Source organism: Pituophis catenifer, unplaced genomic scaffold, assembly GCF_029215685.1.
Source record: "Pituophis catenifer annectens isolate HBS135680 unplaced genomic scaffold, rPitCat1.0.hap2 SCAF_1, whole genome shotgun sequence".
Lineage (NCBI taxonomy): Eukaryota > Metazoa > Chordata > Lepidosauria > Squamata > Colubridae > Pituophis > Pituophis catenifer.
The window spans coordinates 62187734-62210136 of NW_027256881.1; the positions used below are offsets into that span (position 1 = coordinate 62187734).

The following is a 22403-nucleotide window of genomic DNA, read 5'->3' on the forward strand; positions in this document are numbered from 1 at the left end:
AGGTTCCTACTAGGGAATTCCATTTATAACTCAAGATAACAGGAGATTCAATGTTTAAATAAAGTAGGGAGGCAAATGATTTACCTATCAGTTTGCAATTTCCAAGTCCGGGTATGTTGAGCTGCATCCCCATGATGCTGCTGGTGCAAGTGTTGTGGATGTCGCCTTTGTTGCTGTTCTTGTTGCACTTCAACCCAGCATGGTGGAACTGTAGCTGAGAATCGTGGTGTCAACGTTTCAAAACGAGTAAGCTCTACTAAAGATGTCAAAGTTTCAAGCGAGAATGGCTGGTCCACCAGAAGATCAACTCCTGTTTTTTAATTCGAAGGTAAAAAGATTTTTTAAAATATTTAATTTGTCTTTTGGTTCAGCTACACTAAAACTAAGTACACATACATATTTCATGGCACCATGTTTTCATGCATGTTATGTTACAGAGCCTCTAGCTGGCATTTAGAAATAAAACTGATTAGCCATCTGCTGCTGGGAGAAACAATCTATAAACATTCTGGGTCAGGTTTCAATATTCACTTTAGTTTGGAAAACACATTTCTGCAAAAGTAACACATAAAAACAGATGAGAATTTTTGCAGCAGGCAGGCACAACCCCCCCCCCCCCAAAGTATACTGCTTATTTATGATTTTAAAATGGTACTGTATTGTGTTTCTTCAATTCACTAGTATACCTTCTGAAAATATGAATGTAAAATTGAAGACTTACCTGTAATGCCTGGACTTGAAGGATTAGATAAAGGCTTTGTGCCTTCTGTTAATTGCTCAGTCACTTTAGACAGAGATGCATCCACAAGAATATCAGCTTCATCAACATCATCACAAGTTCCTCCAATCTGGAGAAAATGAAGTTCTCCACCTAAAAGAAAGAGTTGAGAATTTAAATGGAAGTCCACAGCAGTCCAAATTAAGCACATGCACGCACGAACTCATTTTGACAAAATGCTTCAATGGAGTGTATTTTCTTGGGCGAGACAGGTTTTTCGAATCAGGTTTTGAGTATGTTGTATGGCACAGTAATATTTCCTGATGAGATGATCTTTCTTAAGAAAATGGAGGAATTGTGATTCTTCTGACTCCCCTGGGTCGAGTTTTGATGAGCTGTTATTCTTGGAATACCACTGGCAGCAGTTCCATTGTTACTTGGATTTTCAGTTCTCATGGTGCTAAAGAACTGTTGTTCATTTCCTTGGACATTCATTCTTTCAGGTTAGCAGATGATTGTTTTTCTCCTAATCTACTTAATATCCATATAAAACACTAGGAGAGTTATACAGAGGTACATTCTGAGATATCAACAAAAGATGATACCTAGCTCCACCTCTATTTTCTAATAATTTCAGATGAGCCACTGGGTATCCAGAAGAAACACATTAAAATAATAATGGTTTAAAAGATGAAAATAATACTTTATCCATACAGTGGAGGGATACTTGCTGTCCCTCTAAGTGGAATTTAACATAATCTTAAAAAGCATTTTAGTTTATTTATTTATTTATTTATTTTTAAATTTATATACCACCCTTCTCCCTGAGGACTCAGAGCGGTGTATAGCCAGAATTAAAAAACATGGAATACAAATATTAAAAAACAATTAAAATATATATAAATTTGGCCCAAAATTAAAAATACAAACCAATTAAAACATTTAAAATTTCTTCTTAAGCCAGCCCGGCTTGCTGGAAAAAGTGGGTTTTAAGGGCACGGCGGAAGGCACTAAGGTCTTGGATTCTCCTTATCTCTGGGGGCTCTGGGGTTAAGTTTGCTCTTAGATTCCTTATTGCTAGGATGGCTTGTCCTAGCTTTTGCTAGCTTTTAACAGTCCTTATATCCAGAGCTGACTTGGTAGAGGAACTAGAAACTTAAAACCAGTTCAAATTAGAACAGCATGACTGATAGCAAGAATATATAATCTATACTGATTATAATCTACACTATATTTTATAATTTACAGTCTACTTCCAGTCCCAAATCAGCATATTGATAAAGTATCAAAAATATAATAAAAATCATAAACAATTTAGGAATAGATTGAGGAATCTTCCTTAATATAACATGCTCAGATTTTAAAATCATCTTCAGAAAAGCTTTGCTAGATTTCCATTCTAAATAAGGGAAGATGACAAATATGAGAGGAATAATCTTTTCAGTACTGGTCATTTCCTGTCATTCACTTCCTTTGATTTTTCACATTATCATCCTGTTTGCAGTGAGATGCTATATAAGCATTAGATTTTCTTTAATAGTTTTTAAAAATTTAAGCGTTCAATTACTATTAGCTAAATGGGCACTAAATCACCATTATGTGTGTGTGAGAGAGAGTGAGTAGGACAGCACAAAAACTCTATGATGGTGTATGAATAATGAGCTTGATATTGGAAAAATTCAAAAGGTTATTACTGACATTAGAGTGGATCTGTCCGACATACTGGATTAGAACTAAATAATTAATTTGAGACTTAAAGGTATCAGGAAAGGGAAAAAAACAGAAAATACTAATATAATTGGAAATCTTCTCTCAAACTTGAACAACAAACTACCAGATATACAGCTTTCAAATAGATGAAGAATGCATCCTTAGAGTCATCTGAGTCCAATGAAATGTAAAAACCAAGAAATATATAGTAACAAGATTTGTACACAGATAAAAGAAAAAATATGCAAAAAGCTTGTGAACTAAAGAAACTAAATTGGGGTGAAGATAAAATGTTACTTTTTCATATTAATCCTGCCATGTTACAAAAAAGAAAAGTCTTCAAACCTTTAAGAGATTTATTAAAAAGACAAACAAAATTTAATTGATGTTTTCTTTCAAGTTAACTGTATTTCAACCACAAGGAAAAGAGATTATTTCTCTGATCCCAGAGATACGCTATGCAATAAATCTAGATAATGCTTCATGAAGAATTAAGAAAGAACAAACTTTAAGCTTTGAAAAATTCATATAAGTAGAGTTATGAGCTGAAGATTTGATAATGGGATCCTTTAGCTTAATAGACTCATATGTCTAGCTGCTTCCCTGTTGGAAAATTTGGAATGCTGTGGAACAAACATTTCTTCCCTTAAATAAAGAGACGTTGTACTAACTTGTATATAGTTTGTGGTATATTCCAAGCATTTTTTTCATAACAGATAATGATAGTAGCCATTAATTACTATTACTGATTTAAAACCAGGGTGGATTTGATTTAAATCATGATTTAAATCACTAGTAAAAAGGCTTGATTTAAATCAACTCGATTTAAATCATAATTTTTAAAGAGCAACTGTCATCTCCGCTACTCCTTTGACCCACTGTTGACTCACCGATAGTCCCAGTGTTGCAGAATATACCGCTTTATGCTACATAACTAAGCTCCATTTCATGCTGAATAAACTAAATTATTTATGTATCTTAAATAGAAAACTATCTTACAATATTTTTACCCCAAAAGTTTTTTATTAAATAAATTCGATAAAAATAAAAAAAATCCAATTTAAATAAAAAATCTGATTTTTTTTGATTTTTTAAAAAAAATCATTGATTTTTATCCATCCTGTTTAAAATTAAAACAACATCAAAAGAATAGGCAGCAAAACAGTTTTACTAAAATGGAATTAGTTCAATTGGACATAGAATATTTCTTAAAACAAGTAAAACAACTGCATTGGGAATACAGAGAAAAATCTGGAAAATCATTGCCTTCTCAAATGACATATTTACAATGAAGTAAAATAATAAGTCTAATAAAAAATTCCTTGGGAACAATGCATACCAATTATAATGCAATTAATTTTCATTTTTTTGGACATAGCAGGCAAGCAGACAATTTTTTAAAAATATCTTAAATCCTCCAATAATTTCAGATGTACACTCAGAGGAATTGGCCGCACCCTTAATTTTTTAGGAAATCTAGGATATTATTGATAAGATGACATTTGGAAAGGCCAAATCACACCTCAGGGTGGTGAAGACAGGATTAAAACCAATTGAATCATAATAATTATAAATAATAAATAATAACAGCAAACTACAATTAATATTTCTCAAACTCCAATTTTATACTGTAATCATAGACTTGTCAGAGAAAAATCACAATAACAAGGTCACCCAACTAATACAACATGGAATTTATTAAAGTTGTCCTTTATTACATTTAACTTTCAATCTGGTGTTGGAACCCTTGGCATGGTTTACAAGACAAACATGTGAAATAAATGGAATATGCTAGCTGAATTTGAAGGGAAGCTATTGTTATATGCAAATAACATTCAGGGTTTTTCAATGATCACCACTGCTCTCTATCTAAATTTGTAGAACTTGCAAGATTTCATAAAATAAATAAAATTAATTAGAAGTCAAATATAGCTAATGGTTAAACTATCATTGTTTTGTTTATTGCCCAGTTATTTATTACCCAGAGATTATTATTTCCAGGAAAATATACAATTTAGTTGATAAGATTATTTTAAAAATGTAAAAATACCCAGATGAAAACAGGTACTAAGACAAGAATGCCCTCTAGGCCCTATAAACAGATTTTTATTTTAAACATATTGCTAAATTAATAGCTAATATTTTATGAATTAATTAAATAGCCAGGATTTCTTTGTTAAAAATTGTGTTAGTCTTATGACAATAATAGTTTTTATCTTCTTCATTTTAATCAGTATCATTGGGCTTATCTATTAACCTCAATTATGTATTGGAATGGGCATAATATTGAATATGTAAGCATGGCTTCAAAGTATGATTTAGTGTTCTTGTAATTTTGGCAAGTCCTGGGCACTAATTAAAGTAGGAATTTGGTTATATTTCCAGCACTGAAAGCAGTTGTTAGACATATCTGGGCCCTACTAGGTGGAAAAATTAAATTTGATCTTGCTTCCTATGAGAAACTGACTGAAAATGGCTGGTAATAGATTTTTCAAAAAACCCAAAAACAAAATATCATCATAACAAAATCATTACCCTTAATCAGCAATTTAAAGTTTTAAAGGTATTGGAAATGGCGCATGCAAACTAAGACAACAATGTATTATTAGTAAACGTCTTAAAAATATTTCAAAAATAATTTTTTACAAACTTGGTTAGTTCAGGAAAAAACTTCTCTTCAATCTTAGTACTATTTTTGTCTCTAATATATAATTAGTGCATACATACACACACACACACACACAGAGTTACATTAGATACTTGTGTGTTTTGCATTATTATTTTGTTCTATATTATTAAGTGGAGTCTTATTTTCACCATTTTTTTCACTGAAATTTTACCCATAAAATAAGTTATGTTTTTATTCTGAAATAGATAATAGTACAAAATAATATTTTAAATTTAAATAAAAACATAAAGAAGAGAAATTAATAGGCATCTATCTGTAGGCTCTTAAAGATCAGGACAATAGCTATGACTGTGAGACTGAAGCCCATATATGTGCAGAAGTTATGGATGACAAACAAACAAGACGGCAGGGTTTTGATAAGATGGTCATGGCTACCATTTTGACTTTTCTTTCCCCAGTTGACACCCCAGGGTATAAACAGAGAAACCTGGAAAAATGAAGCATTTTTTTAAAACAAACGAAAATCTTACCTCTAGTGCATGCACAGAGTCTATCAGTGCCTGAGCAGTATATTACTGAGACAAATTTGTCTGGTTCTTCAGTACCTTCCTTTTTAGGTGGCTCCACTTTGGCCAGGATTTCAAAGTTTGAAAGATCTAATATTTTAACATAGCCTCCCTGAGTGGTTATTACTAGATGCCCAAGAGCAGAGATTTCCGATCTTTTTTCTCTCTCGCTGCCATTCTTAGAAGTTAATTGTATTTCCTCTGTAGGTTCCTCACAGTCATCTTCTCTATTATCCAATATGTCTGGTGGGAGCAAAATCAATGAGGTAATGGTATCCTGGGGGTCTTTGATGTGCTGAATTTTTATAGGTTCCTCTTCTAGAGTCACAATCCTAGTGGCATAGTTCATTTTATAAAGCACTAGATAACCACCACTAGCACTTCGTTGTTCTGGCTGGATTATTAAGGGCGTCTGTACATCTGCTGGTGAGTCATGTTGGATCATACTGATATTTGCACCATTCACTACAGTAAGATTAGATTCTATTTCTCCTTTCCTTCTATTACACAGTGCCGAGTTTAATTTATTTAAATTATTCAAGGCCTCTACTTGATTTATTGCACTCAGGGATTCAACAGGACATGTCCGCAGTCCTATTAATAAATGAACTCCATCTGCACAAGGAGTGATTGAATCTACACAAAAATTCTCCTCCTCTGCAAACTTTGGCAGTCTTAGGCACTGAACCAAAGTTCCAGGTTTGGGAACCATTGAGTTCCACTTCTCAGAGTCCGGAGAAGTTAGGCTGGCTGTTGCGTCTGCAAACTGCTGAATGTATGTCACAGGAGGATCTTGCAACAGCAATTGCTCCTGGCTATCCAGCTCCATCTCTATGATTTGTGGGACTGTAAAACCATCATCATGTAAACTTTTACTCATGATATTGTTCATCTGTGAAAAGATTTTTCCTGCTTTTTCATCAGATTCCTTAATGCTGTAAAGCAGTAGTATAGGTGAAGTCCTCCTTACCAGAGGAGAATTCAGTTCTGAATTAGTACAGGATTCATTGTCAGTTGATCCCAGGTCTGATATACTACCAGCTTGAGTCCTGCTTAAATCATCCAGTGATCTCTGAGAATTACTACTAACAGGAGAGGTAGCAGGCGATTTGTATGTTAATAAACCTCCAGCTAACAAACAAGGAAAGGGAATGTTGTGGTGTTCCAGATGCTTTTCCTTCATCTTTTCACTTTTACAGTTAGTTAGGCAAGGGTTTGCCCCAAGTTCTTCTAAATCTTTCACTGTGTCTTCAAGTACGTTTGCAACTATTTCCCACTGAAGCTTCTCAGGCTGTTGAAGAATGCTGAGAGCAGTTACATCAAGGCTGACCTCCATGGTTTCCTTTTGTGATGTGTGTCCTTAAAGATAAAATATACAATGTAAAAAACCAAATCTTATCCATTGTGTTTTTGTAAACCTTTACATTTTATTTATTTATTTAATTTACGCACACACGCGCGCACACACGCGCAAACCAACATCTAATGATATCTTCAAATATTTCTATTTTATCCAAACCAGATAATTGTAGCTTGCCTAAGCTTGAAGATGGCAAAATATGCTTTGTCATGTGAACATCAGACACCTAAAATTTTTACAGAATAAAAGTAAATTACCAGGTAGAGAAATGCATTTAAAATATGGTATAAGACATTTGCATAATGTGTTAATATAGGATCATCACACAAACAGGTATAATTTCTATACTGGTAAAGTGAAATATAAGATATCCAATGCCTAAAGCAGAAATAAGAGAAAACCTATGCATATTTTCAGCATCAGTGGTAACCTTGAAGGAAAATAAGGGGCAGTCAGAATGATCTATCTCCCACCTCCAAAACATTTAAGGGTTTCAAATACATTTTGTCCTCAGAGAATAGCATGAAGACATTATTCTCAATCAGCCAGCCTTAAAAAGATCTTGATTTGGGGGCTGCCCCTTCTTTGTTGAAAAGATTGCAGGGAGGAGCAGAAGAAAAAGGATCATGAGGCACACTTTCACTGCACTCATTCCTCCTGCCCTGTTTCTTATGTTAAAAAACAGGTTTATTTCTTAATTCTAAATCAAAGTATTAAGACTAATACCAAGGTATATAATCCTTACTCTTTATTGACAAAAGCATTGCAAATAATTGCAAGTAATGTTATTTCTATTTCATAATAAAATATTGCCTACCAGTCACTGATTCTGATCTGGAATGCTCCTCACTGTCTGAATCTTCAAGCAAATCATCACTAAAGTTAAGAAGATTAGAGAAATTAAGCCAAGAAAACAATTTAATACAATATACCTACTTCTAAACATAAATTTTAGCATTAAAACATGTTAATATACCAGCATATTATATATGAATATTATGAAAAAAATAATTTTCATAATTAGTTAGGTAAACTACTGATGAGTTCAGTGATGATTATACTTATTTTAAATCCATTCTGTGATTTAACCTATATAATCATCTAATTCAGAAGCAAGTAGCCTGTATTTTTGCTTTAGGAAGTATATGGGAAAGAATTTGTTGAGGACTACAAGTTAACCATAAGGAGGGTCAATTGACCTTAAACTCTCATACTTGTGAGATCATCAAGACATATACTCTGTTTTTTATAAATCAAGAGAAATCAAGAGAAAATATACTGCAAATAGTGTCAATCATGTAGTTTCTGGTTCTTGTTGAAAAGCGAGCATTTTGCTATTCAAACATTAGGACAAATATGTACTAGTAACAACTACTGTAGTGGTTAGAATGCAGTATTGCAGGCTAACTTTGCCCACTGCCAAGAGTTTGATCCTGACCGTCTGAAGGTTGATTCAGCCTGCCATCCTTCCAAGATTGATAAAACGAAGACCAGATTATTGAGGACAATATACTGACTCTGTAAACCTGGTTAGAGTGCGTTGTAAAGCACTATGAAGCGGTCTAACTGCTACTGCTACAAATACAAAATAAACTTTATATATAAGAAATATATAAAGACAAAGGAGGGAAAGGCAACTCATGTCTGTTCTTTCAATCTGTAGTTGGGATTGAGCTGTATTGGTGACATTCAAGTGATAAACTAAGGTTTCATAAACTAACATGAACTATGGGCTTCTGGATTAATAATTCAAACCAAGACATTATATCAAATGGCAAGAGAAGAAAAATGCAAAGTGGCTTAACTGAACTTATTCTATAAATAATTTGATGTATTAATTGTTAACAGTTAATAGAAACTCAAAAATTTAAATTAATAGTTAATATAAATTCTGAAGTTATTAGCATCCTCAGATTTTATAAATTTATTAATCATTTTAAAATGGACTATTCATTTGTTCTGCATAAATCTTACAACAGTAGTTAAATTGCACCGCAATTCATATAAAATCACTGTTGAACTTAATCTCTTAATGTACTTCATTTACTGTCTGTATTACAATAAGGTGACCAGACGTCCCGCTTTTGGCGGGACAGTCCCGATTTTTAGCAATTTGTCCCGCGTCCCGCAGCGTTTCAAAAAAGTCCCGATTTTTCATTCTCCCGCTGCCTCTTGAGCCCCAGCTGATGGCTAGAAGAAAAAAAAAACTGTTTAAACTCTTGCCCGGGGCTTCAAAGGGCCGCCCTACAGGCAATCAGTGTAAAGAGTTCCTGAAGCAGTTTTTTTTCCCCCTAGCTAAACTGCAGAAACGAAACCGAAACCAGGATCTTTGGTGCAACGTGACAAAATGAGGCAGAGAGATTTATTTTTATTTTTATTTTTCCTCCCCAAAAAAGGTAGGTGAAAAACTGCAAACAATGGGAAATTTAGGAGGAGAGTTCAAGATTTTAAAACACAAAAGAAAAAAAAGCTGTATTTAACTAGGGAATTGTAATAATTGAGATACTATTAATTGTATATTGTGTTGAAAGCAGAAATGGTTAAGTTGTGGTTCAGAGGAATATATGGGGGAAATTATTTGGTTTATTATTATTGGTAAATATAATTAATTGATTTGTAAGAAATTGGATTGCATGGAAATAATTGGAATATTCATGTTCATATTGATTAATATACAAAAAAGATAGTTTTATAACTAATTGATTTATATTAAAATGTTGAATTTGTATTAAACAACTGTATTACATAATTACATAATTAAACAATGTGAGGATGGATATAAAAATAGATGACAATGGGAAGGGGTATAATATAGAATAGAAGGGAAAAATTGAATTTGATTAAGATTAGAGATGAGGATGAAGGGTAATATTGTTTTTTTAAAAAAATAGATGAGGAATAAATATGGCAAAAAGGAAATATAGAAATTGTAAATTTAATTGAAATGACTAAACGCTGTTTAAATTTGTGAACCAGCCAAATATTCTGTTCAAACAAAATACATTGTATGTTTGTATATGTGTTTCTAATTATTGCTATTTATTCATATTTGTTCTCTTTTATTCTTTAAAGTTTAACAATTCATTCTTTATCTTAATATCTTTATATTTGCTTGGGGTTGGCTTTCTTCCCTTTCATCTTTTTTATTGTACAGCAATCTTTCTCCTCAAACCTACCACCTCTCTCTTTTCTTTCCTTCTTACTTTCTCTTCCCCCCACCCTCTTTTTCTCCTCCCTACTTCCTCTTCCTTTCTCCTCCTCCTCTCTTCCTCCCTCTCTTACCCTCACTCCTACTCTAATTTCCATTCCTTCATCCCTCTCTATTGCTGTATCCTTTAATGCATATGGACTACTCAGAGGGCTGAAAAAGTTATTTTTGACTGGTCCTCACACTTTTGACCAGTCCTCGAACTTATGACTGTCCTCACATTTTACATTTTTGCCCTATCTTGTCATCATGGTGAAGAGAAGCAGTTGTGAAATGAGTGACATGGTTGTTAAGAATGCTGCATGGGCATAAATGTGAGGATGGTCATAAGTGTGAGGACCAGTCAAAAGTGCGAGGACCTGTCAGAAATGACTTTTTTCAGCCCTCTGGTTAGTCCTTTTGTGCATATGGACTACTCAGAGGGTTGAAAAAGTTATTTTTGACTGGTCCTCACACTTTTGACCAGTCCTCGAACTTATGACTGTCCTCACATTTTACGTTTTTGCCCTATCTTGTCACCATGGTGAAGAGAAGCAGTTGTGAAATGAGTGACATGGTTGTTAAGAATGCTGCACGAGCATAAATGTGAGGATGGTCATAAGTGTGAGGACCAGTCAAAAGTGTGAGGACCTGTCAGAAATGACTTTTCAGCCCTCTGAGTAGTCCCTATACACATAGCCATGGCCACCCGGTCACATGTCCAGCTAGCCACGCCCACCCAGTCACATGGCCTCCAAGCCACGCCCACACAATAAGCCACGCCCACAATGGTGTCCTTCTTACCAATGTTAAAATCTGTTCACCTTACCCTATACACATAGCCATGGCCACCCGGTCACATGACCAGCTAGCCACGCCCACAAAATAAGCCATGCCCACAATGTCCCTCTTTACCAATGTTAAAATCTGGTCACCTTATATTACAAACAAGTTGATATTTTAATGTTAGCTTTCAATTTGTATTTCTAAAAGCTTTTAACACAAACCTTTGCAAGTACTATTTATAAGTAATGGGGAACAAATGACCATTATAGTTAAAACACGAAGATGTTTTCCATCTCCAAGTAAATGGCTCCACCCAGTAAGGTCATCCTAATCAAGGAAATTGAGAATTCCCAAAATAAAAGGGAGATGACTGGTACCCTCTATTTTGTGAAATAGTCTACTTTTGCAGATCACAACAGCACAATTCTATCATGTATTCAAAGCTGGTGAAAAAGTATTGTTCCAAGTTCCTTTAAAAATTGCTGAGTTGGTAATATCATAATATTTGCTATTCAACTTTTAATATGTTTAATATGCAAAGGAATTTGTGCTTTAGCAATAGCAATAACAAGAGCACTTAAACTTGCATAATGCTCCACAGTGCTTCACAGCACTTTCTGAGCAGGTTACAAATGTCAACATATTGCCCCCAACAACCTGGGTCCTCATTTTACTAACCTTGGAAGGATGGAAGGCTGAGTCAATCTCAATCCCTCTAAGGATCGAAGTCCAGGCTGTGGGCAGACTTAGCCTGCAGTTCTGCATTCTAACCACTGTGCCACCAGGGCTTTACCTGCTTTTGTTTCAATATCTTATCATTGTAAATTTCTGTGAGTCATGTCAGCAGTATATAAATGAAATAAATACATTTTCTACTGAAAATAATAAAAGTGTGAGTGCAAAAATGTATTTTTAGAGCAACTGTTCTGTGTAAAAAGAAACCCTTCCTATTGGATCAAATGTAAATTAAAGTAACATCTTTTGGTCCACATTCCCAAAATTAATGTATTGTGAAATCTTCTTTTGGAAGGAACTAAATACTGATAGTTTTACCTCAGTACACCATGACTAATGTCCTCTTCCAAAAAAAATAAGCACACTCACATTCAATCAAATGTTTATTAGCATACCTGTCTCCTTCTAATTTTGGTATATCTGAACAGCTAGATGAATCTTCTATCCATGTTATTGTTGGTCTTCTTGAATCAACCCCTGAGCTCTGTTCCCCAGACAATACAAGTTGCTGTACAATTACTGGATCATAAGCATTGATCTCAAACTTTAAGTGCACCTATGCAAATTTAAAAACATAATTAAACTTAAATGCAAATTCTTATTTATATAATTAGCATTACAACGCTAGACAACAAGATACCTTCATAAGTTTTGAAATATCCCATATACAGATCTTTCCTCGTTTTGTTGCAGCAGCTAAAAAATGAGGGCAACTTCCAGATCCAAAACAGACTATTCTGTCTGTGCCATCTGTACAAGGAAACTGCGCTGGACTTGTTGCCAGCGTGACCGAGAGGGGCACGTTCTGCGTGTGTTCACCTTTCACAAATGGGCAGTTAGGGGAATGTCTTTCATGTTCAGACCTTAATGAATTAGAAAGATAAGTGTTAAAATGTAAGCACTATTTTTTTCTCATTAGTAATTTTGCTGCATATAAGCTAAGGTGTTTGGCTAATTAGCCTGTAAGATAAAAGCATTCACCTAGGTAAGTTAAAGAGATAAAGTATAGATTCCAAAGTTCCTGTGAGCAAAACCCTATTCGTAGCCACTTTTGCAGAGAAGGAGCAAAGGTGATTTTTGGTCATTACTCCTCTACTGCAGCTCTCTGTACCCCCAAATAATCTTATCTGGAAAGCTGAGATTACCCTCTAGGACTTTATAGCCACTGACATAGATAGCTGTACTTCCCCCATCTTATCTTTCACAGTATAGATCCAGAAAGTATTAAGGAACTCATTCACTTTTAATTTTTACCTGAATGTATGTGAAATTTGGGATTTTGAAGAAAAACGTTTACATAAAGGTTCACATAACATGAATTCATACACAATGCATCTACTGTACATGTTATAGTTCACAATTCAGCATCTTGAGATGTAATTCAAAAATGAATAAAATTTTAGGGAAAGGAGAAAGAAACCAATATATTGCCAATCAACTGTAAACATGCATACTTCAAAAAGTGTATAAAGATAAGCGATTAGAAAAATAAGATACTTTCTATCAACATTTTTCTCTCAGATTTGTGAATTGATATGTAAATAACTTAAAATCAACTGACAATTTGGAAAATAAGAAAGGGAGTATTGATGTACGCAGTAGGATCCCTAAATTCCAGAATAATAATGGGATGATTGGTTCTAAAATTGTTATGATTTCCTTACAGGTATTATTTAAGAATGATGATTAGGAATAATGGCTGGTTCTTCATTCCATTATCTAAAGACATCATTATTTAATCTAATTTTTAAAACACTCTTATGTTCTTTTTAAATAAGAGAAAAATTCCCCAAATGAAAATTATGTCTATTACTGAACATTCAAAAATATTTTATTTAATATTTAAATATTAAATTCGAAAAGAATTCTATGCTACATTTTGATGTTTTTAATTACTTAAATACTGTAATCAAATTTGAACCTAAGTATGTCACAAAAAGATCTAAATTAATAGATCTAACCCAGTTTCTAAGGTAAGCCTTACATAAAGAACAGAAAGCAGTGCAGATATGTTTCAAATATTACATTCTCACCAAGGTTCATCTGTTGGCTCCCAGCATACCAAACATACACTACACGTAAAACACATGGCTCTATCATCCCCTGATGATGCAGGCTACAGAATTGAAAACAACAAATGAAAATTTAAATGTGACATAGTATCCCACATTGTATATACAAACCCACACATAGCAGAGAACCTATCTTTGCTACTATCTTAGTTCTTTTTAATAATAAAATAACATAGCATGACATCCTGTCCCTAATAATTTGTATATGCCATCTGTATAATTTAAATAAAGTATTTTATTTATTATTTCTCTATTTAGAAATATTGGCATACTAAAATAAAAATATGGGAAAGATTACATATTTCAACAATTACCTAACAAAGAAAAGTCAATACTCTTGCCCCTCTTTTTAAAATATTTTTAAGTAATAAAAAACCCAAGAAACCATTAGGATAACATATTAAGAACTGTCTGCCTCAGGACTCTTTTTACTTCTAGAAAGCTCTTATATATTAAGCCTCAGAGACTTTTGTGAATACAGTGAATAGATAGGAGGCTGCAGGATTGCAGGTTGTTTTGAAACAAACCCAGTTACCCAGAAAACACACAAAGGTAACCTCATGAACATGCATAGGTCACATGAGGAAAGAATTTATTTGCTAAAAGTGCTGGCAAAAAGCTATAATGGGAGAGTTGGAAAGTTGACTAGGGACAAGGGTGTTTTCCTCACCCATGTTTGAATCCATCAGGTTTTTTTAAAGTCGTATGATAAAACAGTCTTCAAAGAGTTTTCTCACCACTGCCATCTTCTGGGATGTTTTCTACTTTGCAGTCTAGTCTATAGTTCTGGTATTCCTTGGAGTCCTTCCAATCAAGTAAGGCCCACTCCTATTTAATTACTGAGGTTATACAGAGGATGCCACTTACTGAGACTAAACACGACATCATTAATATGCTGGTTAAGTGGCTTATTTCTAAGTGGTTGAGTTGTGCTTCAGGGTCTAATATGGCATATACCATTTACTCCACCTCATGCAAAGACAGTTATGTAGTTGTTCCCCATCTTATATCCTTTAAGTTGCTTTGCAAATGGAGTCAAAATATATTTTATAAACATTTGACCAGAATGGCAGCATTTTTAAAATTAATATTTGTAATATTTATTTTGCCCCAAGGCAAACTTTATTTTTGAAAAACTGAACATGTGACTGCTTTAAAGGATTAAAGGCACAGTCAGGGCCAACAGAAAATGATCAAATGTATTTTCAGAAGACAAAATATTTGAATATACAACACTAAAAATAATACATTGCTATGATTTCAGTTAGAAAACTATTTATTTACCTGATGGTAGAACCCAGCTTGAGCCATGGGATCTGGCTGCGCCCACCTATAACCTACATGAGGCCATGAGGTGAAGGTTTCCCGTCTGTTAGCTTCACTATACATTAAAGACCTTGGAAGAAGAAAAAAGGAATTACAAACAGTTCAAAGGCTCCCTAGCTGTTGTTAATTCTCCAATCTTGTGACCACTGTCCCTTCCAGAAGAAGCAAAAGTATTTACTTTTTGCACCCTGCTCATAAAATCACAACTTAAATAATCACCTGCATTTCTTCTGCTGAATTTCTTACTCCTTCTATCACCCATACTATAATTCTCCCTTATAGAATCTGTACTCCACTATAGATACATGCTCACAATTAAGGGTAAAGGATAAAAAATTAACAGGTGAATTCATAGGTATATTACAAGACACAATGATAATGCAGCATCCAGTTTGCAAAAGTTAAAAAATGCTGTAGCAATCTTTTTCTTGTATCTCTGCAAGAAGATACAAGATGGAGAATTTGGGCTTTTCCCTTCATGAATTATTTCAAAAAACAGGAATGGATAAACCATAATCCATGTGGTTCCCTACAATCAGTTTTTTTTTTGTTGCACAGAATACATTGCCAAAACTAGCAGCACACAGAAGTATACCTATTCACTGAGCTCAGTAAGAACACCCCCCCCGTATCAATCTTCACATTGGTTTTATATATCTAAAAACATATTTAAAGTACCTACAAACACAATACTAATTATATTCCCTGTATAGATGTAATTGCTTTCCACAAATTAAACAAACAAACAAAACAGCATAGTGCCTAGTCTTTACAAGTTTTTCTGCATAAAGTAACTTGAGTATCTAAGATGTGCTATGATTAGCTATACAAGATGATCCAGAAATAAGTCTAAAACCATTCTAACTCTACTCCTGAAACTAAAACAGGAAGAATATCAATCATCAGACAAATTGCCAGTTCTCAAATGTTAGACATTTCGGAAATTTTGAATACTGTATCCTGGATGCAAAATGACTTGACAAGGAAGCACAACCACTTACAATATATCAATATTCTAGGAAGAATGCTCCCTACTACCCAAATTACTTTAGCATTTTTCTTCCTGCACAGAAATGTGTATGCTGCACATGCAGCATTCTGCAGGTTTATTTTCAAAGAAACCTGTGGAGTCCAAGTGAAATTGAATTACTTGTAGAAATAAATATGATTCTGTAGGTTGGGGTTTTACTAATAAATATTAAGGAACATATCCACAAGGATAACATTACAACTGACACCACAATATATAGTCCTTGCCCATATATAGGCTGCTATAGTGACTTCTTTACATAAATCATGTGATACTGAGTATACATAGGAAACTTACAATTCCAAAAAGCAACCTACCATTTCTCTGCCTTCTTCCTCAAGCAAGTGTTCTTTGAATTCATTGAGGAACTGTCACACATAGCATTGAAAACAGCCAATCTGTCATCCCAATAACTTTGTGCTATTGCTTTAGATTGGACTAAAAATACACATATAAGTGAAACAAAGGTTTTTAAAAATGTGAATTAACTTCTCCATACCTATCCACTGATCGGCCAGGCCCCACACCAAGTTCCGGTCGTGCACTGGGCAAGAGGTAAGATAATCTATCCATAACAGATGAAGCTACAGGTAAGGCAGCAATGTTTTGATTTATTTTCTTGAGTTCACTTACAATGGCACTGGCAACAGACTTCAATACATGGTGAGGGAGATGGAACATAACAGTTGCCCACTACAAAAAATAAATAAATAAAATTTGAGTTATTGAGTACAAGATCTCAGCTTCCAAAACACAATGGGAATGTATTTTTAGGATACAAATGCAATAAAAAGACAAGGCTAATGGGTATAAAAGGTCTTTAAAAGTAAATATGCTACCCCAGCATCTTTGAGATATTTTGCTTTGAAACAGAGCAAACATAGTACACCTCCGGCCCTCCAGATGTTGGTGACTTATTGTTCCCAGCAGCCCTACCTAACATAGCTACCATAAGGAGTTGCATATACTCAAACCTACAAATATAAACATAAAAACTAGATTTATGTTTGTTCTGAAAACAGTTCATTAAAAAAGAATAACTGTATAAAATGTTTCGAAGACTTCTCTTTCAGACTTTTGCTTACCATGAAGGAACCAATATCCAACATTAAGACAGAAACAACAACGGTTAAAAAATGGATCCTCTCTTTATTATAAACACAAGATGGTAACCAAACACAAAGTGTCCAACTTTCCCTTCCCAACCCTTATATGGCATATTCATGTTCAAGCTTTGATTAACAGATTCATTGCAAGGGAAAACCACTATTAAAAATCAAATATAGAATAGCAACAGCAAAGCAGATAACTCTGTGGCATTAAAAAGAGTGATAAGATTTCTTACCTTTGCAACTTTGTGGTTCGCTGCTGTTTCATGTGAGGTATTTTTTAATCCATCTTTCAATTGTGCAAGAAACAAATCATATCCTTCTGTGCTTGACACATCTATCTTCTCTATACAAGCAGACAACAGTTGTTGAGCCTGAGATGCAAAAAGCAAATTTTTAACTTCTGATTAGCACTGGAATTATTAGTTCAATTTTTTTACTTTCTATAAAGAATATATCTTTTGCAACAAATGTTTAAGGAATAAGGCATACATGGGAAAATATTTTAAGGCATTTACAAATAACTTAGTACTTAGAAAACCATTTGAATCTAGTTCCAGATAAAAATCCAAAGTAAAAATAGAGAAAATGCTTCTTCACAAGAAACATATCCAAATTACTTTAGAAATAAACTACTACTATTGGGATATATCAATATCCTAAAGATAAACAGCAAAACCAGCATTATGCCAAGTGGTATTATAAAGTACCCATAGAAGTTAGTTAAAAAAAGAGAAGAAACTGACTGGTGTTCAGATCATATTAAATAATTAGATCCCTCATTTAAACTTACAACTTTCATAATAAAAATGATTATATATTCTTGGAAAGGTGCATGTGTGACACATTCTGAAGACTGGTTTAATGAAATCTTCCAGGTCTCAGTCTTGTTATTGGCAAGGAGGCAAGACAGCACAATTCTAAAGGTTTTTTTTCTTTCTGCCTTTTAGTTTTTAAAAATTGTTACTATTTCATATTCTGTTAAATATACATTTTTTTCACGGTGGAATTAAATCATCAAGTCTTGTTTTCAAGTGGTATCATTTGCACTATATATTAAAAATTAATAAAAATATAATTTAAAATGAGATGCATGTATGATAATGTACAATATAGTAAACACAACAATAATAGTAAGTAGCAACATATCTTCTTTACTAGGTCACTTTACCCTTTGCAGTAGATGCAAAAACCAATAATTTGATTATCAGTAATAAAATATTATTAACCAAACAAGCCAAGTGATCATCAGATTTGTATTCACCCATGCTTTTAAAATGTTGTTTCATACTGAACTATTACATTTCTTGTATTCTGTACCGATATGGATCCCGAAGTAACTTATTTGTGGTACATTACAAGCTTGAAAAACTTAAAACAAGGTTGTATGATCAACAACAAAGGAGTTCCTATTTGACTGTTTCATCCAGTTCTCATCATCCAGGCACAACTGGCAAAATGCTAGTGTGCACACATAATACTATTTCCTAGTTAAGTACTCTTATTCTAGTTAAATAGATCTCCATGACTGATTTTCTCAAAATATACCAATAGCTAAAATTCAATTAAAATACTTCCAAACAGAAAAAAAGGATACTAATTAATGGTATATAGGTCTATGAATATATTCTCCAATCTCTCTATAGCTGACTTTAAATAGGGATAAAATATGTATCTCCTGTTACATAAATCTTATTAATCAAGGAAGGTGAACCAGGAAGATGCATTTCAAACTTTTAAAAGACAATCATCATCAACTTGAAATCAGTCTGAAAACCAACTGGGAGCCACTGGAATTATTTAGGTTACATGTTCCTGAAATTTACCACCAATCAAGCATAATTATTCATTCCTTGACCAGATGAAGATCCTAGGCTACTTTGTGAGTATGATTACTGAGAGGTCCTGCATATGATGAAAATCAGATTCTGCATGATAGATACATGTAAATGAGGAAGAGACAAAGCCTTTTTTTCCCAGCATAGTAGCAGTATTATAATAAAAATACATATATTCAATGGAAAAAGTTAAAAGGGAATTAGATCTGGTGTGTGGGGTTCCTGTAGAAGTCTAACAGAAAGACTACTAATCACTTACCTCTGTAACTGGCAGTTCAAGCTGAACTATATCATCTTGTTTAGAAACAGGAGTTTGCAGAGCTGTGTCCAACAACAAGATGCCATTCAGATCCTTCCTACATCCAACTGCATAATCATCCACAAAGATGACTTTATCCACTGCAGAAATGTACTGACATTTCACCCGACCACCTGGCTTAGCTGTAAAATGTAAAAAGCAAAACAATAAAATAGAGATTTTAATTCAAATCAAGTAAGCATATTCATGAAATCCTGCTGAAATATACTGCAATCTCCTCTCACTGATCATAGAAGGGAAAGCCTATCATGGAAGGACACTATGCACGACTTCTGAGAAGATTTTACCGAAGTTTCTGCTCCTTAAACATTTACATTTGAATATCAATGAATGGTATTCTAACTTCTAATACTGTAGTCTCTTCTCCAGGTATAGAGATATTTATTTTCCTTATTTTAATACACTTTAAATTGAGAAATATTTGAAATAAAGCTGAAAAACCCAAGAAAGCTTGGATTTTTAAAAACAATATTATTCTAATTTTTCATAGAAGAAATGTTTATAGGTACAGACAAGTATGTTTCAACAATCCAAAACCTGAATATACCTATTCAGTATAACTTTGATAAAAAATATCTTCCAAACATCCATCTAATTCATAACCTAATGATTTATTTAGTACTATAGTAGTAATTTTAGTACTAAATTGACCAAATTGTTCAATCTTTGATGAAAAATAATCTGAACAAAAGACAGAATTGCTATGCATTCTGAAAAAGAAAAGCACACACACATGTATGCACACACCTGTGACAAATAATGAACATTATCAAGAGTAGTAAAAGAAAATACATTCTTTATATACAAGAATAAAAACCAAAAGACTATGAGTTCTAGTTTTGTCTTTATTCAACAACCGTTTTAAGTGACATAGGAATTGAACAAGATTTATGACCAGAAATTATAGCCATTGCAGCACCTCTGTAGTCATGTGATTAAAATTTGAGTGCTTGACAACCTGCCCGAACTTGAGATTGCACAGGCAATGCAAGTCCCCTATCTACCTCCTCCATGTATGTCCCTTTGCCCCCTGCACTCCCCAGCCCTTGCCATCGCAGCTGACCTTTGCTGTCCTCTTGCTCCCACTGCTGACCAAGTATGCCAGCTTGAAATGGGGAAGATGGCCTCACATGGTGCCTTGTGAAGGGCCAGGGCTGCTACATCGCAGCAGAAGGAAGATGGTGAAAATCAGCTGAGGTTGCAGAATGCAGGATCTCAGAGTACAGAGCAGTGAAGGCAACTGGGATGGGCTTTCTGAGGCAGAAGCTTCATGCTGCGGTGCTGGACAACAGCTTTGCTGGTTGGTGGTTTCACACTGCGCCTCTGGGACTTCCTAGCATGACTTCATATTGCGGTGCTAGTGGCAGCTTTACACAGCACCACTGGGGCTTCTAGAGGAGGTGACTATGCATTGTGGTATTGTGCAGAAGCTTTGTGCTGTACTATTGGGGATTCATGGAGCACCTGCTTTGTACTATACTGTTGGGCCTGATTGGACTTTCCTTGCACTGCAAAAGATTTGCTGCTGCACTGTGGTCCAGTGCTTCTTTTGGCTCCAGAACTGCAGCACACCCAGAAGCCAGTGATCAATGGCGTGGCAACGAGCCTCAAAAGCATGAGGTTCTGGGGCTACTTACCACCTGCAAGGCAGAGTGCAAGGTGTCCAAAAGGGCAGAGATTTGTGGGGGGGGGATAGATAGGTTGGGTGAGTTAAAAAAGCGATAATAGCTTACCTTACCAAGGGAAGGGAAGGAGGGACCAAGTATGGGTGGGGTTGGGGTGGGTACTTAATGATCCATGATTCTTTGTTAACAATGGCAATGGGGCTTGCCAAGATTACATCACTAAGTAATGCTGTCGTGTGATGTTGTGCTTTATGACTACAAGACTTAATAATGGAAATTCCAATCCTGATTGTGACTCTAAGTCAAGGACTACATATGGAAAACTTTAATTTCTATACTGTTTCTGTATTTATGAAATTTATGGTTATCCTAGACTGCACAAGAGAAGAAAATTCCACCTTCTCTCTAGAATCTAAAGTAACAGTAACAGGAGCAATTAAGTATGCTTGCCTACTGAGCTCTTTTCAAATGGTGGCGCATCCCCTGTTTGGAATTCCTAGAAGGGGAGGGATTGGCAAAGTTTCCTTGGTTTGCTACTATGAAATGAGATGGGTACTTGCTGGCTATCATCCTGTTGATTTACAAATTCTGCATCTTGTTGCTGTTTAAGACACTGGTGCTTTTAACAGACATGATCTGGCAAAGAGTCCTGGAGCTCCATAGTAAACGTACAATCCTTGATCCCTTCCTTTTTGCTTTTTCTCTGGAAATCTTGGCTGATCCAATTCGCATGCCTTCTCCTCTGCTGGCTTCCGAAGAGGCTATTGGGAGAGGGTGATATGGGGAAAAACAGATTGTAGATTCCCCTTACCATTTGTTCTCTGCCTTAACTCTTACAGTCAATGTCTATTATTACACAATGCTGATGTAACTCTTCCAGGATATTCTTATTTACTTCTGACACTGCTTCAGCTCCCAGATCTTCCATCTTGTATAGGGCTGCCAAAGTGTCAGGTTTACACGAGGTCCTGGTCCTTCCAATATCAGATGGTTCCCTCAATGAATGAGCTGCTGCTTCCTTCAGCAAAATTAATCCAAAATTCATTTTGGTGTGATCAATGGGAAAACTCCACTGGTCTGCCTGCCATAAACATATTGAGCAGAGAATGCCCAGAATTGATCCTGGTTCTGGCAAGCTCCTATGGGAATGCAGAAGCATTGCCTAAGATGCAATTTGTTGTGCTGCCATGGGTTGAGGCAAATTCTACCTCAGCTGTTGCATTAGTTTTATCATGGCATTCTGCAAAGTGGTCATTTGCCCATCTACTAGCTTCTGGGGTTGCAATGACGCTGCTGCCAGATGCTTGGTGGATAGCAGAGTATCTTGACCATCAGAGGACATTCCTGAAATTTCTCTCCTTTGAAGAGAGTAGGAGACTTGCAAGATTGTTAT

At 34.7% G+C, this 22403-nt stretch overlaps 1 protein-coding gene across 2 annotated transcripts in view; it reads right to left on the reverse strand.

Annotated features, from left to right (window-relative positions):
- Positions 1–22403, reverse strand: part of BIRC6 (baculoviral IAP repeat containing 6) — a 152338-nt gene that overhangs the window by 122878 nt on the left and 7057 nt on the right. For both annotated transcript variants that reach the window (XM_070932506.1, XM_070932505.1), the window contains exons 2-12: positions 19326–19507; positions 17465–17602; positions 16619–16812; positions 15048–15159; positions 13725–13807; positions 12332–12554; positions 12087–12247; positions 7801–7859; positions 5588–6982; positions 722–871; positions 85–310 (exon numbers count right to left, since the gene is read on the reverse strand). In XM_070932506.1, the coding sequence (XP_070788607.1) occupies positions 85–310; positions 722–871; positions 5588–6982; positions 7801–7859; positions 12087–12247; positions 12332–12554; positions 13725–13807; positions 15048–15159; positions 16619–16812; positions 17465–17602; positions 19326–19507 (2923 nt within the window). The remainder of the gene's footprint in view (positions 1–84; positions 311–721; positions 872–5587; positions 6983–7800; positions 7860–12086; positions 12248–12331; positions 12555–13724; positions 13808–15047; positions 15160–16618; positions 16813–17464; positions 17603–19325; positions 19508–22403) is intronic.